Below are 15,798 nucleotides of genomic sequence, written 5' to 3'. Positions count from 1 at the left end.
CACTTACATTTTCGCATCATTATTTTCATTCACTGCATGTCCAACAGCCAAGTAGGTCATGCTTATGATATCATGCAACACGACTATTGGCCAAAGACATTTTAAGATTCTGACATGGTCTTCTCAAGCAGCTCTTGCAGCCATGCTACGAGAGAGATTGAGGTCTTAGGAGTGTAGGTTTCTAGTAATGACAGCTGGTGGTGGCTTGCTTTGTTCAGACAATATGCTGATGCGCGGATGGCAAAGTCTTTGTCGAATATGATGCGGAAGTTCCTGAAATCTCCTTAGTCCATACTGGCAAGAGGAAGAACAATGCTCACAATATACTTCCTTCCCATCTTCCGACCGCTTTGCCACTGACGAAATCCACAAACCATGTTGCACCGACACGTTCACAAACCTGTGAGCCTACTTCGCACAACCGATTGAGAAGGCATCTCTCGACTTCGTCTGAGAGAAGCTGCACCAACTGAGGTATGGACGCGATCGGGAGTGTTGCTTGTGGCAAATGTGCTGTAAGCGATGATGGCGAAAGGAATGTCAAGCGAAGAGTTTGCCTGTTGTGAAGGACGTAAATACGTGTCCAGGGATCCGCATCAGATCGTGACATGCCTGACATCAATACGGAGAAGAGCTTCGCCCCCTATCCTTCTTGGTGTCTGATCGGCGACAAGGTGCTCCACTAATTGGTGCCCGCTCTCACCTACAGCATCGAATCGTAACGAGGATGGAATACCAGCCTTGAGCAGGGCAGAAACCATTTTATCTAATTCAACTTTGATTCTGTGACAGAATACCTGATATTGAAGGAGGTCGATGATGGGCTGCAACAGAGGTGCCTTATTGGGAATCGAGGGTGGATGGTGTGTGTTGCCTGATGATAGGCGCTGGGATTTCTGCGAAGCATGCAGGGACAAGAGGAGTCCCTGCAGCGCGAAGTATATGAGATTACATGTAGCAGACAAACGTTCATCACTAGTATAGGGTTCTTGAGCATGAATAGCATCCCCATCAACCTATACAAGTTGAGCACCAAATCTAGGTCAGCAATGATGACTCACGAGTTCAAACTTAAGTTCTGTTCCTTGGGCGGCATCAATGACGATAAGCCGCTCGGCCACTCGCGCCGAGGCTGTTGGTAGGGTGCTAGCCTCCTTAATCAAGACGGAGAAAAGCTCCTCCTCAACCATTTCCCTTTGCGCGGTTTTGAGCGAGTCTTCCAATGACGCATCCGATAGGCATATTATGCTGTTGGAAGCAGTGCGAAAGATGCCGGTGGAATCGGTGAGGATAAGAGAAACTTGGAGGCGGACTCGCTGACGGTGAGGAAATACAAGAACATGTGATAAAGTTTCATATGTTGCCATGTGTCCTACCGCTCTCCGTCTGAAGTGAGCGGGGGCTGGACACATGTTAAAATCAAGGCAGTAAACATATAGTCAGATGCTCACATTCCTCGAGACCAAAAGAGACAAAGAAGTCCTTTGACGTTTTATCAGCACCTTTGCCCGTGGGTGCACCAAATGGGAGGGGTGCAGGCACTAATCCCCAGTTGGCACGCCGGATCTTGAGCGCATCGACCCAGTACCTTTGACCTCGGAGGCGGCTTCTCTCCAGGTTGTTTGCGGCGGCCTTGAATAAACTTGCAGCTTTTCTCAGGGCCTCGTCCTTTCCACCGATAGTTAGCTGAGCGTTGAACGCATCCACCGAAGGTATGGGCGGAGGCTTCGTGACTATACTTGCTGTCAACGTAGAAGAAGGTAAGGACGGGACAGGAGACGGATCAATTGGTGGAGTGGAAGTCAGTAGCAACGAAAGCAGCTCTCTGGCGTGTGTCATCTCTCCCAATGCAGTACTAGCTTGCGAATCAGACTTCCAACGTTGCCACCTGGAGGATCACATACAAGAGCTGTGGCATGATTTCCATCCGCATTTTGTATAATTCTTCTGGGTTCATGATGGCTTTCGAGACGACTTCCTCGTACTGATCTGGTTCGATTTTGTCATCTTTGATATCTAGGGCCTGAGGAATGGACAAGTCTCCGATAGCCTTCAGGGCATCTTGGCGCTCGAAAAAGTCGACGCCGCGCTCAATGAATATACGTCTTAGGTTTTCGCCCAAGAGTTTAGTGTGATCTTGTGGACTGATTATGCTTGATTAATGATAGAATTATGGCAATAATGTCGTGACATACGACTCAAATACTTGAACTCCATCTGGAGTTATATCGAGAAGCACCGGTATGCTCTCTCCCTTGTCGTCCTTGTAGGGTCTCTCTAATGAGAGTTTGGTTTTCTTCCAGGAAGGTTCTTCCATCGTGCAATAGTGAGCGCTACGAGGCGCTACGTGGCTAGATGAAGACGTTGCGGCAATATTATATGTCTAGCAACCCTGGATGATAGATAGATAGATAGATAGACTTGCACCCCTGCGTCTGCTGACAGCGAGCCCTATTGAAACCAAAGTTAAGCGCTCACAAGATGAATATATTGGTTGCCAGCAGTGCCACCTGCGGCAGTGTGCACGTGCAAATGGCAGGACGGTCCGAGTCACTTAGTGATCTTTACTCTCTTTCATTCAAACCTTTCTGTCCAACCTCCAGGAGCATACTCTGTTGAGTCTGCTCCCATCATCCATGGTCAAGAATACCCCTTCCACTTCAGAATCCTCTAGTCTCAAAAGGAGAAAGACCGAGGATGATGATGCTGATCATGTTCAGGCAAAGAAACCTAGATCTAGAGTCAGGTCTGTCATTTTGCCCTCAGTGTGCGCTTAGAGAGACGCCAATTATTCTTTTCCGTAGTTTCTCCTGTGGTGAATGTCACCGTCGGAAGCAGAAGGTTGGTTCATACTCTTCACACTCAAATCACCTTACTAAAATATGACCCACCAGTGCGACCGACAGATACCGTGCTCTCATGTATGCCTCTCCCCATTTTGTTTATTCCCCTTTCGTCTGATTGTCTTCCTAGTGTATAGCACGAAAAGTACCTGAGCTTTGCAAAGCATACACTCCCGGAAAAACGGACCAAGATCTGAGCGTCCGCTTAGCCAGGCTCGAGCACATAATCGAGCAGGCTTTACCCCAATACTTCAATTCATCATCTCATTCTTCCTATTCAGCTCCAGACAGACACCGCAGCTCTACATCTGACGGCCCAGATGACGATAATCGTTCGATGACTGATGAGCAGGATCCAAGTGGCGGTACTTTCCACAGTGGAAAGTGGTATGGCAATAGCGCCTCAGGAAGTGTAGCACCCGCCTCCGTTTTGGAGCAAGTGAATTTTTTGATGGTCGTGTTGGTTCTATTCTCTGACATCCTTTTCACTAGCTGGCAAACGTCGTCGTTGCCAGTTCGAATCAAGAACAGTGGGATTCCAGTCATTCCACTTCTAATCTCAATGCTGGACCTTCCGGCCAGCACGGAACTGGTAACGGCGATCATAAATTAGCCTTGGCGACCCCATTAATAATCGAATCTGTGCGACAAGACTCTGAACCTTCAGCAGCTGACAATCTCAAGAGTCTTGTCCAAGAATGCGGTGTATCACCACACAAAATCTCTGAGCTCCTTCAGGAACTCCCTCCCCAAAGGTTTTCCGACGTCCTTATTGATCATTATTTCGCTGCAATGTTAGTTGAAGCCCTATTAGTTGTCCTGTATTGACTATTTCCCCCTCTGACTGTAGCAATTGGACGAGATATCCCCTTTGCGAGGCTGACTTTCGGGCTGCCTACGCATCACTTTGTGCCAATGGGGTGGGCGCCAATACAAACGATGCACGCTTCCTTCCGCTGCTGTTCGTGGTGCTGGCTATTTCAGTGCGATTGGCACCTGAACATCTTGCTGGTGACATACGAACAAGAAGAGTGACATCTTTGAGATATTATTGGTCTTGTACGTCATTGTTCGAGTATAGTGTATTGTGTGCCCACCCGTTTTTCGGATAGCTCGACGCTCTCTGCTTATCGCTGCAGCTATCCAACCGGATTCACTAGATATCGTTCTCACTCGCTTACTTGTGAGTGTGCACGGTCTTCTACGGCGCATGATTCTAAAAGACCCTCTAGAGCGCACGATTCTTGACTTTTGATCGTCGTATTACAGAATGCTGGAGCCAGTTGGGGGCTGCTGTACGAACAGCTCAAGCACTGGGATTGCATCGTGATGCTGCACCTACGGTGAGTCCGCAACTTTCCTATTGACATATCCTCTATTGACTGAGTTTGCTCAGGGACTCGACCCTGCTCAGGTTGAAAACCGACGTCGGATATGGTAAGGATAGCGATGTCCCCTCATGATCCAAACTTAGGGTGTCGTATAGGTCATATCTCTATCACGCCGATCGTTCCTACGCACTTGTGCTTGGAAGACCGAATGCTATCCAGGACGATTACACTTGCACGCTCCCGCCTTTGAACACTGATGACGACTTTTCCCCTGCCGCCATTCGCAATCCACCTCCCCTTTCAAGCCCTACACTGATGACCTTCGTAATTCTAAGGCATCAACTTGCCACCATTATTGGACGGATTGTACATCATTTTCAGAAGGTCAAGTCACCTAGTCATTATTCTGACGTCTTGGCGCTGGATGACGACATTTTAAAATTCGTTTCTAACCTACCACCTCACTTCTCGTTGGAGCCCGACACGTCCCTGGATGAGACGAAACAATTCATCCCCGTTCACCGCTTCCTCCTCATCACCGAAGTCTTGTTCGTTCGCGTCGGCCTCCATCGTCCATATTTATTGCGGAGGTTGAGTTGCGATCGTTACCTTCGCTCGCGAAGGGCATGCTTTGAGTCCGCGGTCAAGGATTTCCATGTTCGCCAGGCCTTCCGCAATTCAATGCCCAAAGAAACCCGCGATTCTCTGAGCAACGCCTACAGGGAGTTTCAAACAGCGATGATCAGTGGCATTTACCTAGTCTTGCATCCCCAAGGCAAGGATGCTGACATGATGCACACCATTTTGGACGGCTTCCTGACGGAACATGAGGGCGTACGTGAGATGGACGAAACGACTCGGAGGGAGCTCAAAACTATCGAGTTCCTCAAGAGTCGTGCATCACAAATGGCGGAAAACGCATCACACGGCGTGGATGGTGCAAGCTCACCGTTTAACGGGCATACTGGGGAGCAGCACTCTACAATCATCTCCATGCCGGCTTCTCGTCGTGCTTTGCCTCTATCCACACGCCAGGCCTTCATGATGGACACAGCGTCACCGAATAATTCGTCTCCCACAATGTCTTCGCCTATAGTATACGCAACATCACCTCCTTACTCGCATTCCCCTGCGATGCAACGTCTGCAGCACAATGGATCTAATGACGGTACGCTCAGCTCGCCCGCTGGCTCCGGCAGTCCGAGTGGAGAGGAAGAATCCGCTGCACAGTCGCTCTTGGATCATTGGTGCAGCACTTTCGGCGGGGGTACTGTCGAGGCGACAGCAGGCATGCCTGCTCTGTCTTGGGGAGGACCTGGTGGTTCTGATTTCCCAGGCTGGATTGGACCTAGCAACACAATGGCTGGGGATCCTAGTCCGATGACAGAAGTAGACGGTTCGGATTGGAGTTACTGGGAGGCGCTGGTCAATCAAATCAAGACTGGACCGCAGGTCTAAAATTTGTGTGCACGCATTATTCTGAACTTCTGTTGTATTTTTGTTTAGAGTACAGGCTTACTTCTTATTGTATATGTTTTTATATCCGTTTCTCTGCTATTTTGACAGGGCAGGGACTAGTACAAACATCTATGTAGTCATTTCTAGGTCCCCGATCTATAGGACGATCAACCACAACGTCGCAAGAGCACACAGGAAATGCACGCCCAACGTAGGGCCCCCACGGCTGCCCCTGCTTGCAGGTCTTGTCTTTTGGGTGAAGTTGACTGGATGTAGTGCTGTGGGGCGCGAGACCGTGCGTTGTCGAAGAGGAGGGGGAGTGCTGGGGTTTTGAGTATCGGAAGACGAAGCGTTTCGAAGGAATTTCGTGCATTTTAGCGTTTCGCATGAATGGGTTGGTGAAGGATGGCTGCTAGGTGAAATGCTTGCGTTCGATGGAACCGTGCTATTGGAGGATGCAAGACGTCCATTGCCCCACGGAATAGGATCTCCACCAGGCTGCTTGCTGTTTTCAGGGAGGGTCGTGGCGCCAGACTCTGAAGCGATCTTAAATCTCAATAATCAGTTTCTGCACGAGGATGATGTACCAATGTGCCCACCGTGAATCGAGATGTCCACTTGGACCCAGTTAGGTCTTTTTTGTTCGTAAACTAGTATATCGCTATCTGTAAAAGACCATGTTTGACCGCATAGTTATGCACCATACCTGATAGAAGTAAATGGCTGAATTGGGCATAACATCAGGGCATATCCAGTTAAACGGTGTCAACGTGGGGTCAGTCCCGTCTAGGTGCCCGACAACGGTCGTGACTTTAGACATGTTCAAGTTAGAGCCGGACATGAGGTCTATGCAACCAATGTCAATATGACAAAGAGGATGAGGGATACAACTGCGTACCGATAGCGACATCGTCCCATGGCTGTGTGAGGTTGGTATTCCACTCTATGACACAGGATGATCCAGATCTGAACACGTCACCAGGACCGGGGGACTCAGGTTCCAAGGTGGCATAGGCGCGGGACGGAAGTAGGAAGAGGTTTAAAAGTAATGAGATCGACATTGCGAGCGAAGTGAACCTGCACGGACCTAGCGTTGAAAGTTAAGTACTGGTTAACCCTCGTGGAGAGCGGCCAAGGGTGTTCTGGAGTACCATGCTGGAAGAGGGTGGTTTATATGCTCTTTGAAGTAGTCAGCCGCCATGTCAGCCGCTGGTGCAAGCTTGTGATCTTCAAAAACCTCCAGAAGCGCAACTTCCATGCAGCACGGTGTTGAGAGGTCTCCACTAAACAATTTGCGATTGCGGATAGTCTTAAGCTCTTGCGGAGACACCCAAGGTGATGGTGGGACGCCAAGCTTGAAACATTGGCCTTGAAACCCGAGGGCCGAAAGAGGCAACAATTCTGCTGTATTACTATTAGCCACTTAGGCCAGTGGGATCACAGCTCTCAATCTCTCATGCAGACCATTAACCGCTTTCTCTATGGACCGACGCCCGAAGAGAGAGTGCGTGCATGGCAAGGAAAATTGCGTTCAGAAAGCCGACAACTGGACAGGGAGATGAGGCAGGTTGGCACCCTTTTGTGCGGTGCTCACATCCCATGCTGAAGTTCCCTATCACAGCTTGAAGCCGCGACTGCAAAAGCACGCACGACAGTGAAGCAGCTTGCTGCCAAAGGAGATGTGAAGTCTGCGCGGATCCTCGCCAAGGAGGTCGTCCGCAGTAATAAGCAGCAAGACAGATTGTCTGTTAGCAAAGCACGCTTGGGATCGATCGGTACTCAGCTACAGCAGCAGCTAGGTGAGCGAATACTCTTAATCCGAAGTATGACTGATTTACACGCTACGATTCCGCAGCCATGGTCAAGGTTACAGGGTCATTGCAGAAGTCTACGGAAATCATGAAACTATCCAACTCGCTCATTAAATTGCCGCAGATAAGTCAAACGATGCGTGAAATGAGTATGGAAATGACGAAGGTGTGCGATATTTTTTCATAGCGCTCCCCCGACTATCTGACTTTGGCTGGAGGCTGGGATCATGGAGGAAATGCTTGAAGACACGTTACAAATGGATGAAGACGAAGAGATAGAAGAAGAGGCAGACGCTGAAGTTGACAAGGTTCTATTCGAGCTCACTAACGGGAAGCTCGGGCTTGTTGGCTCGGTTGCAACTGAACTACCGGTATGTTATACTCTCCTCATATGTGACTCTGCTCTGAATTTTGTGCCAGGCACCACAAGACCGACTGGAAGACGAGGAGGCGGAGAGGGTGATGGAAGAGGCCCGAAAACAACTGAATGGTCTATTGAGCGGCTGATTTTATACAACATAGATTACTGATACCTCAGGGCAAACGGACGGGCCCTGTGACATTCCCTATAGTCTGTATTCTAAGTTATCGTACTGTATTTGATTGACTTGACAAGATACTCGCACATATGAAACATGTGCTACAATCTATGGTCGTGATATTCATAGCCGTAGATATCAATCTCGATCGACATACATATTGCAATTGATCATTCTACCGTGATACGACAGTTCAAACGCGTCGTAAAAAATGTTAGAAAGGCGCGAAGCACAGGCTTGCGGGAGTGGAAGTGCAAGACATGCATTATAACCCTCATCCTCTGACAGAAGAGTCGTCTCGGTCCTCGCCATTTAGCGGGTCAACATCGAAAGTTGTTGGCTGCCCACCTGGGTTTAGATAGACCTGAAGATTGTAAGATGAAGAGGACAAACAAAACAACATTACGATGAGAAAACTGGTCATCTTTAGGGCCGGTTGTAACCAAGGGAAAGTGCATTAACGTTATTATTTAATATTACGTACTGTAACAATATTCTTCGTCGAATCGTCTTCGGAATGTATGTTTTACGTTTCACACTTCTTCCGGGTTCTTTTTCCGGCCCCCGGGTCGGTCGAAGTGCACATATAAGTAATACTGAGGGGAACAACCAACCCACCCTCGTGAGCCTTAGAAAGACGCCTCGTCTCCTTATCTGACTCGTTGGCTTCACATTGTCAAACGTGGGCTGTGCGGCCCCGGGAAATTTCCAACTGTTTCGTGGCGGCCGAATTCCAACTGTGTCGTGGCGGCTTTCCGACTCACCGTTTGCTGCTTCGCAGACTCCGAAACAGCTACTTAGCTACCGCGGCATAATCCTGCGGTGATACCAGTAGTTCCCGCTATAATCGTCACCTCTGTGTCTTCAATGCATCCGCCGACATCTGCTATACCTGACTTTTACTATGCGTTGTTCGCGTTCTACGAACCCGCATTGACGATTTTTGGGTTCATAGGAGCAGTGCACGACCCGATAACAGTGAGTGTAGTACTTCTTCTCCTTCAGTCGAACATATAATGACAGCTTGACAGACGCACAATACGCAAGCGCCATGGCCAATGGATATTTCACCACCTACTAGCCTTCCAAAGGCATCCATCGTAACTGTGATCCAACTAGCTCACGTTTGCGCGCTCATGGGAGTCGTTAACTGTTTTGTGTTAACGGCGATCAGGAAGCATCTCTCAAAGCATCTTGCTACACAAGAGAAGATCGTTGGGGCCCTCATGACCCCCCTTCTCATGGGGGATTGCATGCACCTCTTCGTTACGCTGTGGGCTCTCGGCGATGAGAGATGGGATGTTTCACAGTGGAGTCCGATGCTTTGGACAACCATTATCCTTGGATTTAGTCTCATGATACCCCGGATCATGTGGCATCTTGGAATTTGGAGATATGTTGATACTCGTGATGCACAAAAAGTTGATGTTACAACGACACACAAGGAGGCTACAAGCGAGAAAACATAGTGGGAAGGGAATTTGAAGGGAATATCATACATCTTCACTCATATATTTATAGAACTTCTGCGATACCCCGCGTTACCAACCGAATACGTTAGGTATACAATCCGCAATACATACAACTGCCACAACAATTGCGTTTCACAACACCGTTTAATACGGACTGTCCACGATGCTTGACCGACTCCGAAGACTGGACATAGGAGCTGCAAGGGAAACTCTCGTGGGCCGTTTGAGGTTCTTCTTGTTGATCGCAAGAACATTGTTCTGGAGGGCCACAATCTGCCAATGTCTACATGAGTGCACTGCTTGATAGACTCCAGAGCACTCACGATTTGTTTATCATCCCCGAACTTGAAATTGTCTTGCACAACCATGTCTTCGTACTTCTTGATCTCATACTTGTCAAGCTGTCCTTTCTTGACCTTCGCGAAGTCCCATGCGATGACATACTGGCCTGTCGCCGTGACAATGGCATTCTCTTCCTGCCCCTCGCCTTGATTGAAGCTAGGATTACGGAGGAGTCAGCCAGGGTTGCAGCCGATACTGACGTGACTTACCGGGCAACGGAGAAACTGATATCATGATTCATATATGCAACATGCTCAGAACGGAGTTGAAGTCTTCGTGGCATAGGCTTCGCATTAGCGGGGAAACTGCGATCGAAACCCAGATTCCCGGCGTATCTCCCTTCGCCGATAAGAGTGTCGATGAGCAAGAGATAAGTCTTTGTTGTTGCGACAATCCACCGGCCACTGGCAGTGACGTCGATACCAAGAATGGGGTCACCGAGAGGTGGCAAAGCTGTCTTAGCATTCTTCCCAATTGTATCGAAAAGTCTGATATCTCCCTTTTCGCTTGCCACTGCCAACTTCCCGCTGGCTGTTGTAGCGACCCCAGAGAATTTATTCTTGCTGACGTATTGCTTGTATTGGCTCTCAACCATCTTGTTGCCAGAGATACGTGGATCTACTCTGAACAGCGCATTGTGAGAAGCACCGACAAGAGTTTGCTCGCGAGTAGTTTGAGCGAATTTATTGTCGGGGGCCATGTGATCAACACTGATATCTTCGTGGATCTTCCACTCTTCGACCACTTTGCCTCGTTCAATGTCCATGCTGAACAACGAGTGTGGATCCGAAGGATTCATGAGGACCATCTTCGTGTCCTGATCGTGCAACATGACCTGCACGAAAATGATCACCTCAGCACTTGTCATCATGCGCAAAAATTAGGGTACCTCTCGTGGCTTGAATTCTTTGCCCTTCGGCGTAGAAATTTTACTAATAGTGGCATAGTACTTCACTTGATCGTCTCTGGAGTGACTGAAGACACCAATATTATTTCCACGGACAACATAAGAGCGGTCGCCCTTATATCCGATCGTTAATTGCGAGTTACGTTCCCCTTGTAGTTGTGGAGGACTATCGTCCTCTTCATCTTCCTCCTCCTCTTCACTTGCTTCTAAGAAGCCACTCAGGGGTTTGCTGTATGTAATAGTAGAGTTCACGTACCTTCATCAGGGTCGAGCTCCGATTCTACCTCCTCTTCGTCGTCTACCTCATCTTCCACGTCACGCATTTCCACATCTTCAGTCGTTGAACTAATAACGTAGGCTTGCTCATCAGGCTATGCGCACAATTAACCACTTGAAACATTAAGATCAAGGAATTCTACCTTGGCCTTTCGAAATGCGATGCCATGCAACGTTTCCCACAGACATTGAGCAAAGGCCGTCTTAAACGCATTGTAGGCTTCTGGAGACGTGAGTTGCAGGGCCCAACTATCATATCTGCCGTGGTTGGAATAGTTCCATGTTAAAGATGACGTTTTTGGAGCCCAGCGAGGGTTCATATCCGAAGATATTTTGTGTGAAACGATGTCGCCATCTTTATCAGTGACTATAAACCAATAATTGAAGTCACCAGGGGTGCGCTCAACGATCTTGGCAACAACAACTCCTTCGCGCTCAGCAACAAAGCCCTCTGCTTCCAGGTTCCAGAAGAAGAGTTGGCCTTCTTCAGAAGTAACTGTCGGGAGTGAGGAGCTTGCAAAGGATACCCTCACCGCTGGACTTGCTGGCTTAGTCGGCATCACTTGTGGTTGGGCTGTGGAGTCATCCACAGAGTCTTGTAGCCCAGAGGAAAGGTCTCCGGAGTCTTGTTGATTCTTCGGCGCCTTCCGATTACCGCCTTTACCCCTAGCTTTTACGACAGGCCTAAAAACGTTATCAGGGGAGCGAATAAACGCCAACATAGCACTGACTGCCATATAAACTGGTCCAAGGCAGAATCTTTTGTGTTATCCGCACTCGCCTTGTACTTGCGCTCGTACATTGCACGGTACATGCAAGTCTCAAAAAACACACGAGTCGGCTCGTTGGTTCCCGAGGCTACGAATTCGTACAATTCGTCAACATCCCCATCGAGGTCGCGCCAAATGAAAGTCGGTTCATCGTCCGTCACTCCAGAACGGAATTCGAGTTCTTCGCTGATCAAGAAAACCCTCTCTTCATCAGCTGTAATTTGTTACGTGTGAGAGCTTGTATTAGATAACGTATACAATAGATTTACGCACTTTCGTCTTCATCTTCGAGAAGCTCTTGATCACCATCTTCATATACTCGTGTAATGACAAGCTGAAAGTTGTGCTCCAGTGCGGGGACACGCCGTATGGTCGCTATTGCCTCGTTGTATCTGCAGTGAATTCAGGGACAGTGTCAGATACGATGAATCAACAAAGCTCGCACATGCATTCCCTTGATGACCGGATGTTCCCCGGCCTGACAAGGTACAACTGACCCATCTCGATCTTGACGACTTCGGCAGCATTGGGGTCCTCTGAGGATAGTAAGGTTAGGCCATCGGACTTGTCTTCCGGCAAGATCAAACGTACGCCATACTTTTCCAAGGACTGCAGCATACAATATTAGAGATGTACGGACTAAAAAGCGACTGCACTTACGACTCTTGAAGATGTTCATAGTGGCAATATCGAAAGGGAGATCGGAGCCACAGGATCAGACGGCGCGGGTGTGACCAGTCGCGTGATTTCCAGTGTCACGCGTCAAGCGCCACCGTGGCCGTGACCGACATACCAACAACGGCGAGCATAGGCACAGGACGATATGTCAGCCAAACAACCAGCCTCTGGATTAAGAAACAAGCTTCATGGTCGGAAGTATGTTCTGTTTGTTTTTATTATGCTAAAATTTTGTCCCTAGACAACGGCTCTGGAATGGGCAGTACACCCGCAGCCCTGGAGTTGCGAAGCCGCAAACAGCATTCCGCAGAGGTTGGTCGCCATGTGGAAACTTCCAAGTTGCTGTACTGATTGTGCATCAAGGAACATGCGGTCACTTCTCCAACTTCAACCACTATCTCAGAGTCTGGAGGCAGTTTCCACCGCGTGGACGAATCTCCGCGACCAACACTCCGCAGTTTACCAATCAGTTTGAACACATCTCGTAAAATTACCATTCGCTCGGACCTAGCTTTGGGTACATGCTTTGACCCTGCAGACAAGGAGTTGTATACCCTCTGGGCGTCTGGACCTTGAGAAATTACTTACATACCTCCAATCTTATCACAGGCACATTGTCAGTTCTCAATTTTTAATCCTTGGCGAGGTATCGGTCTTGGAAATGTTCCGTTCATTCACTGCTGCCAGCAACTTCTGATGAGTCTTAGCTTGAATAACATGTCAAAAATTACTGCCTCACAATCCGCATGTCAGCCCCTGTGGCACCGTGCTGCGCTGCGCGTATTTAATGGATACCCTTTCATCCTCCAGCATAAAAGTCGGATTTACTGACTCATGGAGGATATTCGTCTTCTTCATTCTTCATGGCCTGCTCCATCTTAGCGCGCACTTTGTTTCTCTTGACTCTTCTTTTGAGTCATGTCACGTTGGCTCGGGCGGCCACCAATTCTACGCAATGTTCTTCCGATCCTTACCAAGACCCGCGCAACGACCATGTAATGCCCTTGGCTATATCGCTAACAACACGCTAACCGCCGTCGCCTTTGGTGAGTGGTCAGTAAGTCAGGGAACACATGTAACTTACTGTGCGAAGGTTTTGTGCTGCTGATCGCTCTCATTCAGACCTACCAAATTATCTATAAGGGGGCGAAGTGGATGTTGCCCATGGTAATTGGGGAATACGGCATGTCTCAGTTTTTTTTCGCTTGTGTTGGTTCTTTCTGATAGTTTGCTGTAGTTTATGTTATAGGCTTTGGGTTTCGCTTCGCTTTGCATTACAATCCCGATTCCTTGGGGATTTTTATCGCCGAGTACTTGATGATCGTATTATCTGTGAGCCAGCATTGGACCACTACTATGCACGTCTGTTGATCCTTCAAAGCCCTGTTTCTTCATTGCTGCGGATTACATCCTTTTCGGTCGCCTTGCCAGGGACATCGACTGCACTCATCACGTCTTGCTTCCAGTGAGATGGGTAACCCTCATTTTTGTGATGTCCGACGTGACTACTTTCATCATCCAGGTGAGCGTTGACTTTTTTCTGAATGATCTTCTCTGATGATGTGGTGTCAAAAGGCTGCAGGAGCCTCAATGACTACATCTACCAATTCCAGCTCTGCTTCGGTGGGACGTCATGTACGTTCTTGTACCCGCGATTTGTCTAAATCTGGGTGAGGTCTAATTATCTCTGTCAGATTTTTCTAGCCGGCCTCGTTGTGCAACTGGTCTCAATCCTTTTCTTTTGTATCGTTTATGTACGATTCCTTTACAAGCTCCGCGCTGAAGAGCAGGCTATCTGGATGCGAGACTCAAAGCAACGTTGGAATAGCGATTGGCGAACGCTCGCCGCTGCCTTGGCGGTTAGCTGTATCTGCATTCTGGTTTGTCTTACATTCAGCAACCTTGTCGCTTTCACAAACCCTTTTTTAGATTCGTTCATGCTACCGTGTTGCGGAGATTGCTCAGGGCTCTAACGGCAGTCTCAGTGCAAGCGAGGCAGCCTTCTATCTGGGTGATACGCTTCCCCTTTGCGTGGCCATCGTCATGTACGTTCCATTCTGGCCCGGAAGGTTCATCCCAGCCAAACTAGCGCCATCCTACGTCAACGAATTGCAGGACGGTCAGGAGTTATCAGTTTCTCGTACTACTTTAGTTTACAACCATGAAGTACCCATGGTGCCAGATAGCTACTAACCGCACTTATTCTGCTTATAATCATTACTTAGTCTACGTGCTATATCAAGGACACATATGGACCAATAAGTACTATACGGACCTTTTTGCTCTGACAGTGTTGATTCACGTACATTTGTAAGCATGCGCTTACGCTGATTGGACACCGCGCTGCATTTGTCTGTGTTTGGCTGCTGATGTTGATTCATTATATATAACTCATCGCTGATGTACCTGTATCTTATCTCTTACCGTACCGCCGAATCCCATAAGCTCATCCACGTTATCTCTGTCCGATTGCCTGTTAGTGTTTGCCGTCTACTGTGACGGCGTTCCAACATTGTTTCAACGGCGAGAACTGGTGGTGGCCGCTTGAGTAGTCAATATGCCTCCCGCTCGTTCTGTGAACCTTTGTCACGAGTCCAATGCGCGAGGTAAGGTGTATTAGCACTACATGGCTTCTGACCCTATAGTAAGGTTATGCCGCCATCCGAGACTGACTGAGTGGGCCCCTCCGATCATCATTCCGATAGCAAGATCAAATGACAAAGGATCGCCATACATATCCAAGGACTGTGGCATAAAATACCGGAAACATACAGCCTTAAGCAACTAACGACTCTCGATAATGATTCAATATCGAAAGGGAGATAGGGGCCGTTGTAACGGCACGAGTGTGACTGGTCGCGTTACATCTGGTGTCACGCGCCAAATGTATGTCACGCAATATAGTACGACCAAAAGCGAGCCAACCTCCGTATCAAGCACAAGCTTCATGGTCGGAAGTGTATTTTCTCATCTAGGCTGAATTCTAGTGCCTAGACGACGGCTTCGGAACGGGCAGTGCCCCAGCAATAGGCTGAGCAATTTGACAAACCCACAATTGCGGAGTCGCAAATAGCATTCCGCAGAGCTCGACACATGCGAAAACTGTACAGTCATTCACCGTCATTTGCGTCTGCCTCGTGTGACACTCGAATTTGATACTATCTCATGTAACTCTATCATATGAGTTACATGCACAACTATATATTGGTAGTAATAATAGGCATAAAAGACCTTAGACAATTATGCTATGTTACCAATTTTTCACTATATATTTTATAAGTTGCCATCAAGGAACATGATGTGACTACTTCTCTAACTCCAACCAGTCTGGAGGCAGTTTCTACCAAATGGACGAACCTTCGCCGAGGCCG

General features: G+C 48.4%; 8 protein-coding genes across 8 annotated transcripts; 5 read left to right on the top strand and 3 right to left on the bottom strand.

Annotated features, from left to right (window-relative positions):
- Positions 1-79: 79 nt before the first annotated feature.
- Positions 80-2,317, bottom strand: EDB91DRAFT_1293964 (subunit 17 of mediator complex-domain-containing protein; the record flags this gene model as incomplete). The annotated part of the gene is made up of 7 exons (XM_041324884.1): positions 80-273; positions 321-513; positions 626-988; positions 1,058-1,402; positions 1,452-1,855; positions 1,905-2,144; positions 2,196-2,317. 7 exons carry the CDS (start codon positions 2,315-2,317, stop codon positions 102-104), a joined length of 1,839 nt encoding a protein of 612 aa, XP_041182824.1. The 3' UTR covers positions 80-101.
- Positions 2,318-2,564: 247 nt separating this feature from the next.
- Positions 2,565-5,672, top strand: EDB91DRAFT_533076 (fungal-specific transcription factor domain-containing protein). The gene is made up of 10 exons (XM_041327619.1): positions 2,565-2,746; positions 2,805-2,841; positions 2,895-2,921; positions 2,974-3,282; positions 3,336-3,637; positions 3,694-3,902; positions 3,956-4,026; positions 4,076-4,186; positions 4,240-4,280; positions 4,330-5,672. The coding sequence occupies exons 1-10, from the start codon at positions 2,637-2,639 to the stop codon at positions 5,630-5,632; spliced, it is 2,520 nt and encodes an 839-aa protein (XP_041182823.1). The 5' UTR covers positions 2,565-2,636; the 3' UTR covers positions 5,633-5,672.
- Positions 5,673-5,710: 38 nt separating this feature from the next.
- Positions 5,711-7,007, bottom strand: EDB91DRAFT_533092 (uncharacterized protein). The gene is made up of 4 exons (XM_041327620.1): positions 6,531-7,007; positions 6,339-6,478; positions 6,232-6,282; positions 5,711-6,178 (listed from the first exon to the last, which is right to left on the bottom strand). The coding sequence occupies exons 1-4, from the start codon at positions 6,691-6,693 to the stop codon at positions 5,789-5,791; spliced, it is 744 nt and encodes a 247-aa protein (XP_041182822.1). The 5' UTR covers positions 6,694-7,007; the 3' UTR covers positions 5,711-5,788.
- EDB91DRAFT_1104100 (vacuolar sorting protein Vps24) lies at positions 7,003-8,409 on the top strand. The gene is made up of 6 exons (XM_041317378.1): positions 7,003-7,199; positions 7,254-7,431; positions 7,488-7,609; positions 7,662-7,814; positions 7,864-8,090; positions 8,140-8,409. Exons 1-5 carry the CDS (start codon positions 7,089-7,091, stop codon positions 7,948-7,950), a joined length of 651 nt encoding a protein of 216 aa, XP_041182821.1. The 5' UTR covers positions 7,003-7,088; the 3' UTR covers positions 7,951-8,090; positions 8,140-8,409.
- A 336-nt stretch (positions 8,410-8,745) lies between these two features.
- Positions 8,746-9,470, top strand: EDB91DRAFT_533008 (uncharacterized protein). Its single transcript, XM_041327617.1, has 2 exons — positions 8,746-8,960; positions 9,014-9,470. The coding sequence occupies exons 1-2, from the start codon at positions 8,850-8,852 to the stop codon at positions 9,449-9,451; spliced, it is 549 nt and encodes a 182-aa protein (XP_041182820.1). The 5' UTR covers positions 8,746-8,849; the 3' UTR covers positions 9,452-9,470.
- A 54-nt stretch (positions 9,471-9,524) lies between these two features.
- Positions 9,525-12,736, bottom strand: EDB91DRAFT_532961 (VID27 cytoplasmic protein-domain-containing protein). Its single transcript, XM_041327616.1, has 11 exons — positions 12,410-12,736; positions 12,341-12,358; positions 12,195-12,285; positions 12,023-12,141; positions 11,711-11,963; positions 11,123-11,663; positions 10,960-11,074; positions 10,686-10,909; positions 10,006-10,631; positions 9,778-9,952; positions 9,525-9,727 (listed from the first exon to the last, which is right to left on the bottom strand). Exons 1-11 carry the CDS (start codon positions 12,426-12,428, stop codon positions 9,599-9,601), a joined length of 2,310 nt encoding a protein of 769 aa, XP_041182819.1. The 5' UTR covers positions 12,429-12,736; the 3' UTR covers positions 9,525-9,598.
- Positions 12,623-13,496, top strand: EDB91DRAFT_533030 (uncharacterized protein). Its single transcript, XM_041327618.1, has 2 exons — positions 12,623-12,739; positions 12,791-13,496. The coding sequence occupies exons 1-2, from the start codon at positions 12,683-12,685 to the stop codon at positions 13,001-13,003; spliced, it is 270 nt and encodes an 89-aa protein (XP_041182818.1). The 5' UTR covers positions 12,623-12,682; the 3' UTR covers positions 13,004-13,496.
- EDB91DRAFT_1243495 (RTA1-like protein) lies at positions 13,383-14,620 on the top strand (the record flags this gene model as incomplete). The annotated part of the gene is made up of 7 exons (XM_041322305.1): positions 13,383-13,473; positions 13,521-13,594; positions 13,655-13,759; positions 13,809-13,949; positions 14,003-14,062; positions 14,122-14,307; positions 14,357-14,620. The coding sequence occupies 7 exons, from the start codon at positions 13,383-13,385 to the stop codon at positions 14,618-14,620; spliced, it is 921 nt and encodes a 306-aa protein (XP_041182817.1).
- Positions 14,621-15,798: the final 1,178 nt, after the last annotated feature.

The sequence above is a fragment of the Suillus paluster genome (assembly GCF_016628075.1).
Source record: "Suillus paluster strain FC165 chromosome Unknown EDB91scaffold_4, whole genome shotgun sequence".
NCBI lineage: Eukaryota > Fungi > Basidiomycota > Agaricomycetes > Boletales > Suillaceae > Suillus > Suillus paluster.
Note: the sequence above shows the minus strand (reverse complement) of the source record. Positions and strands in the feature narration are given on the sequence as shown.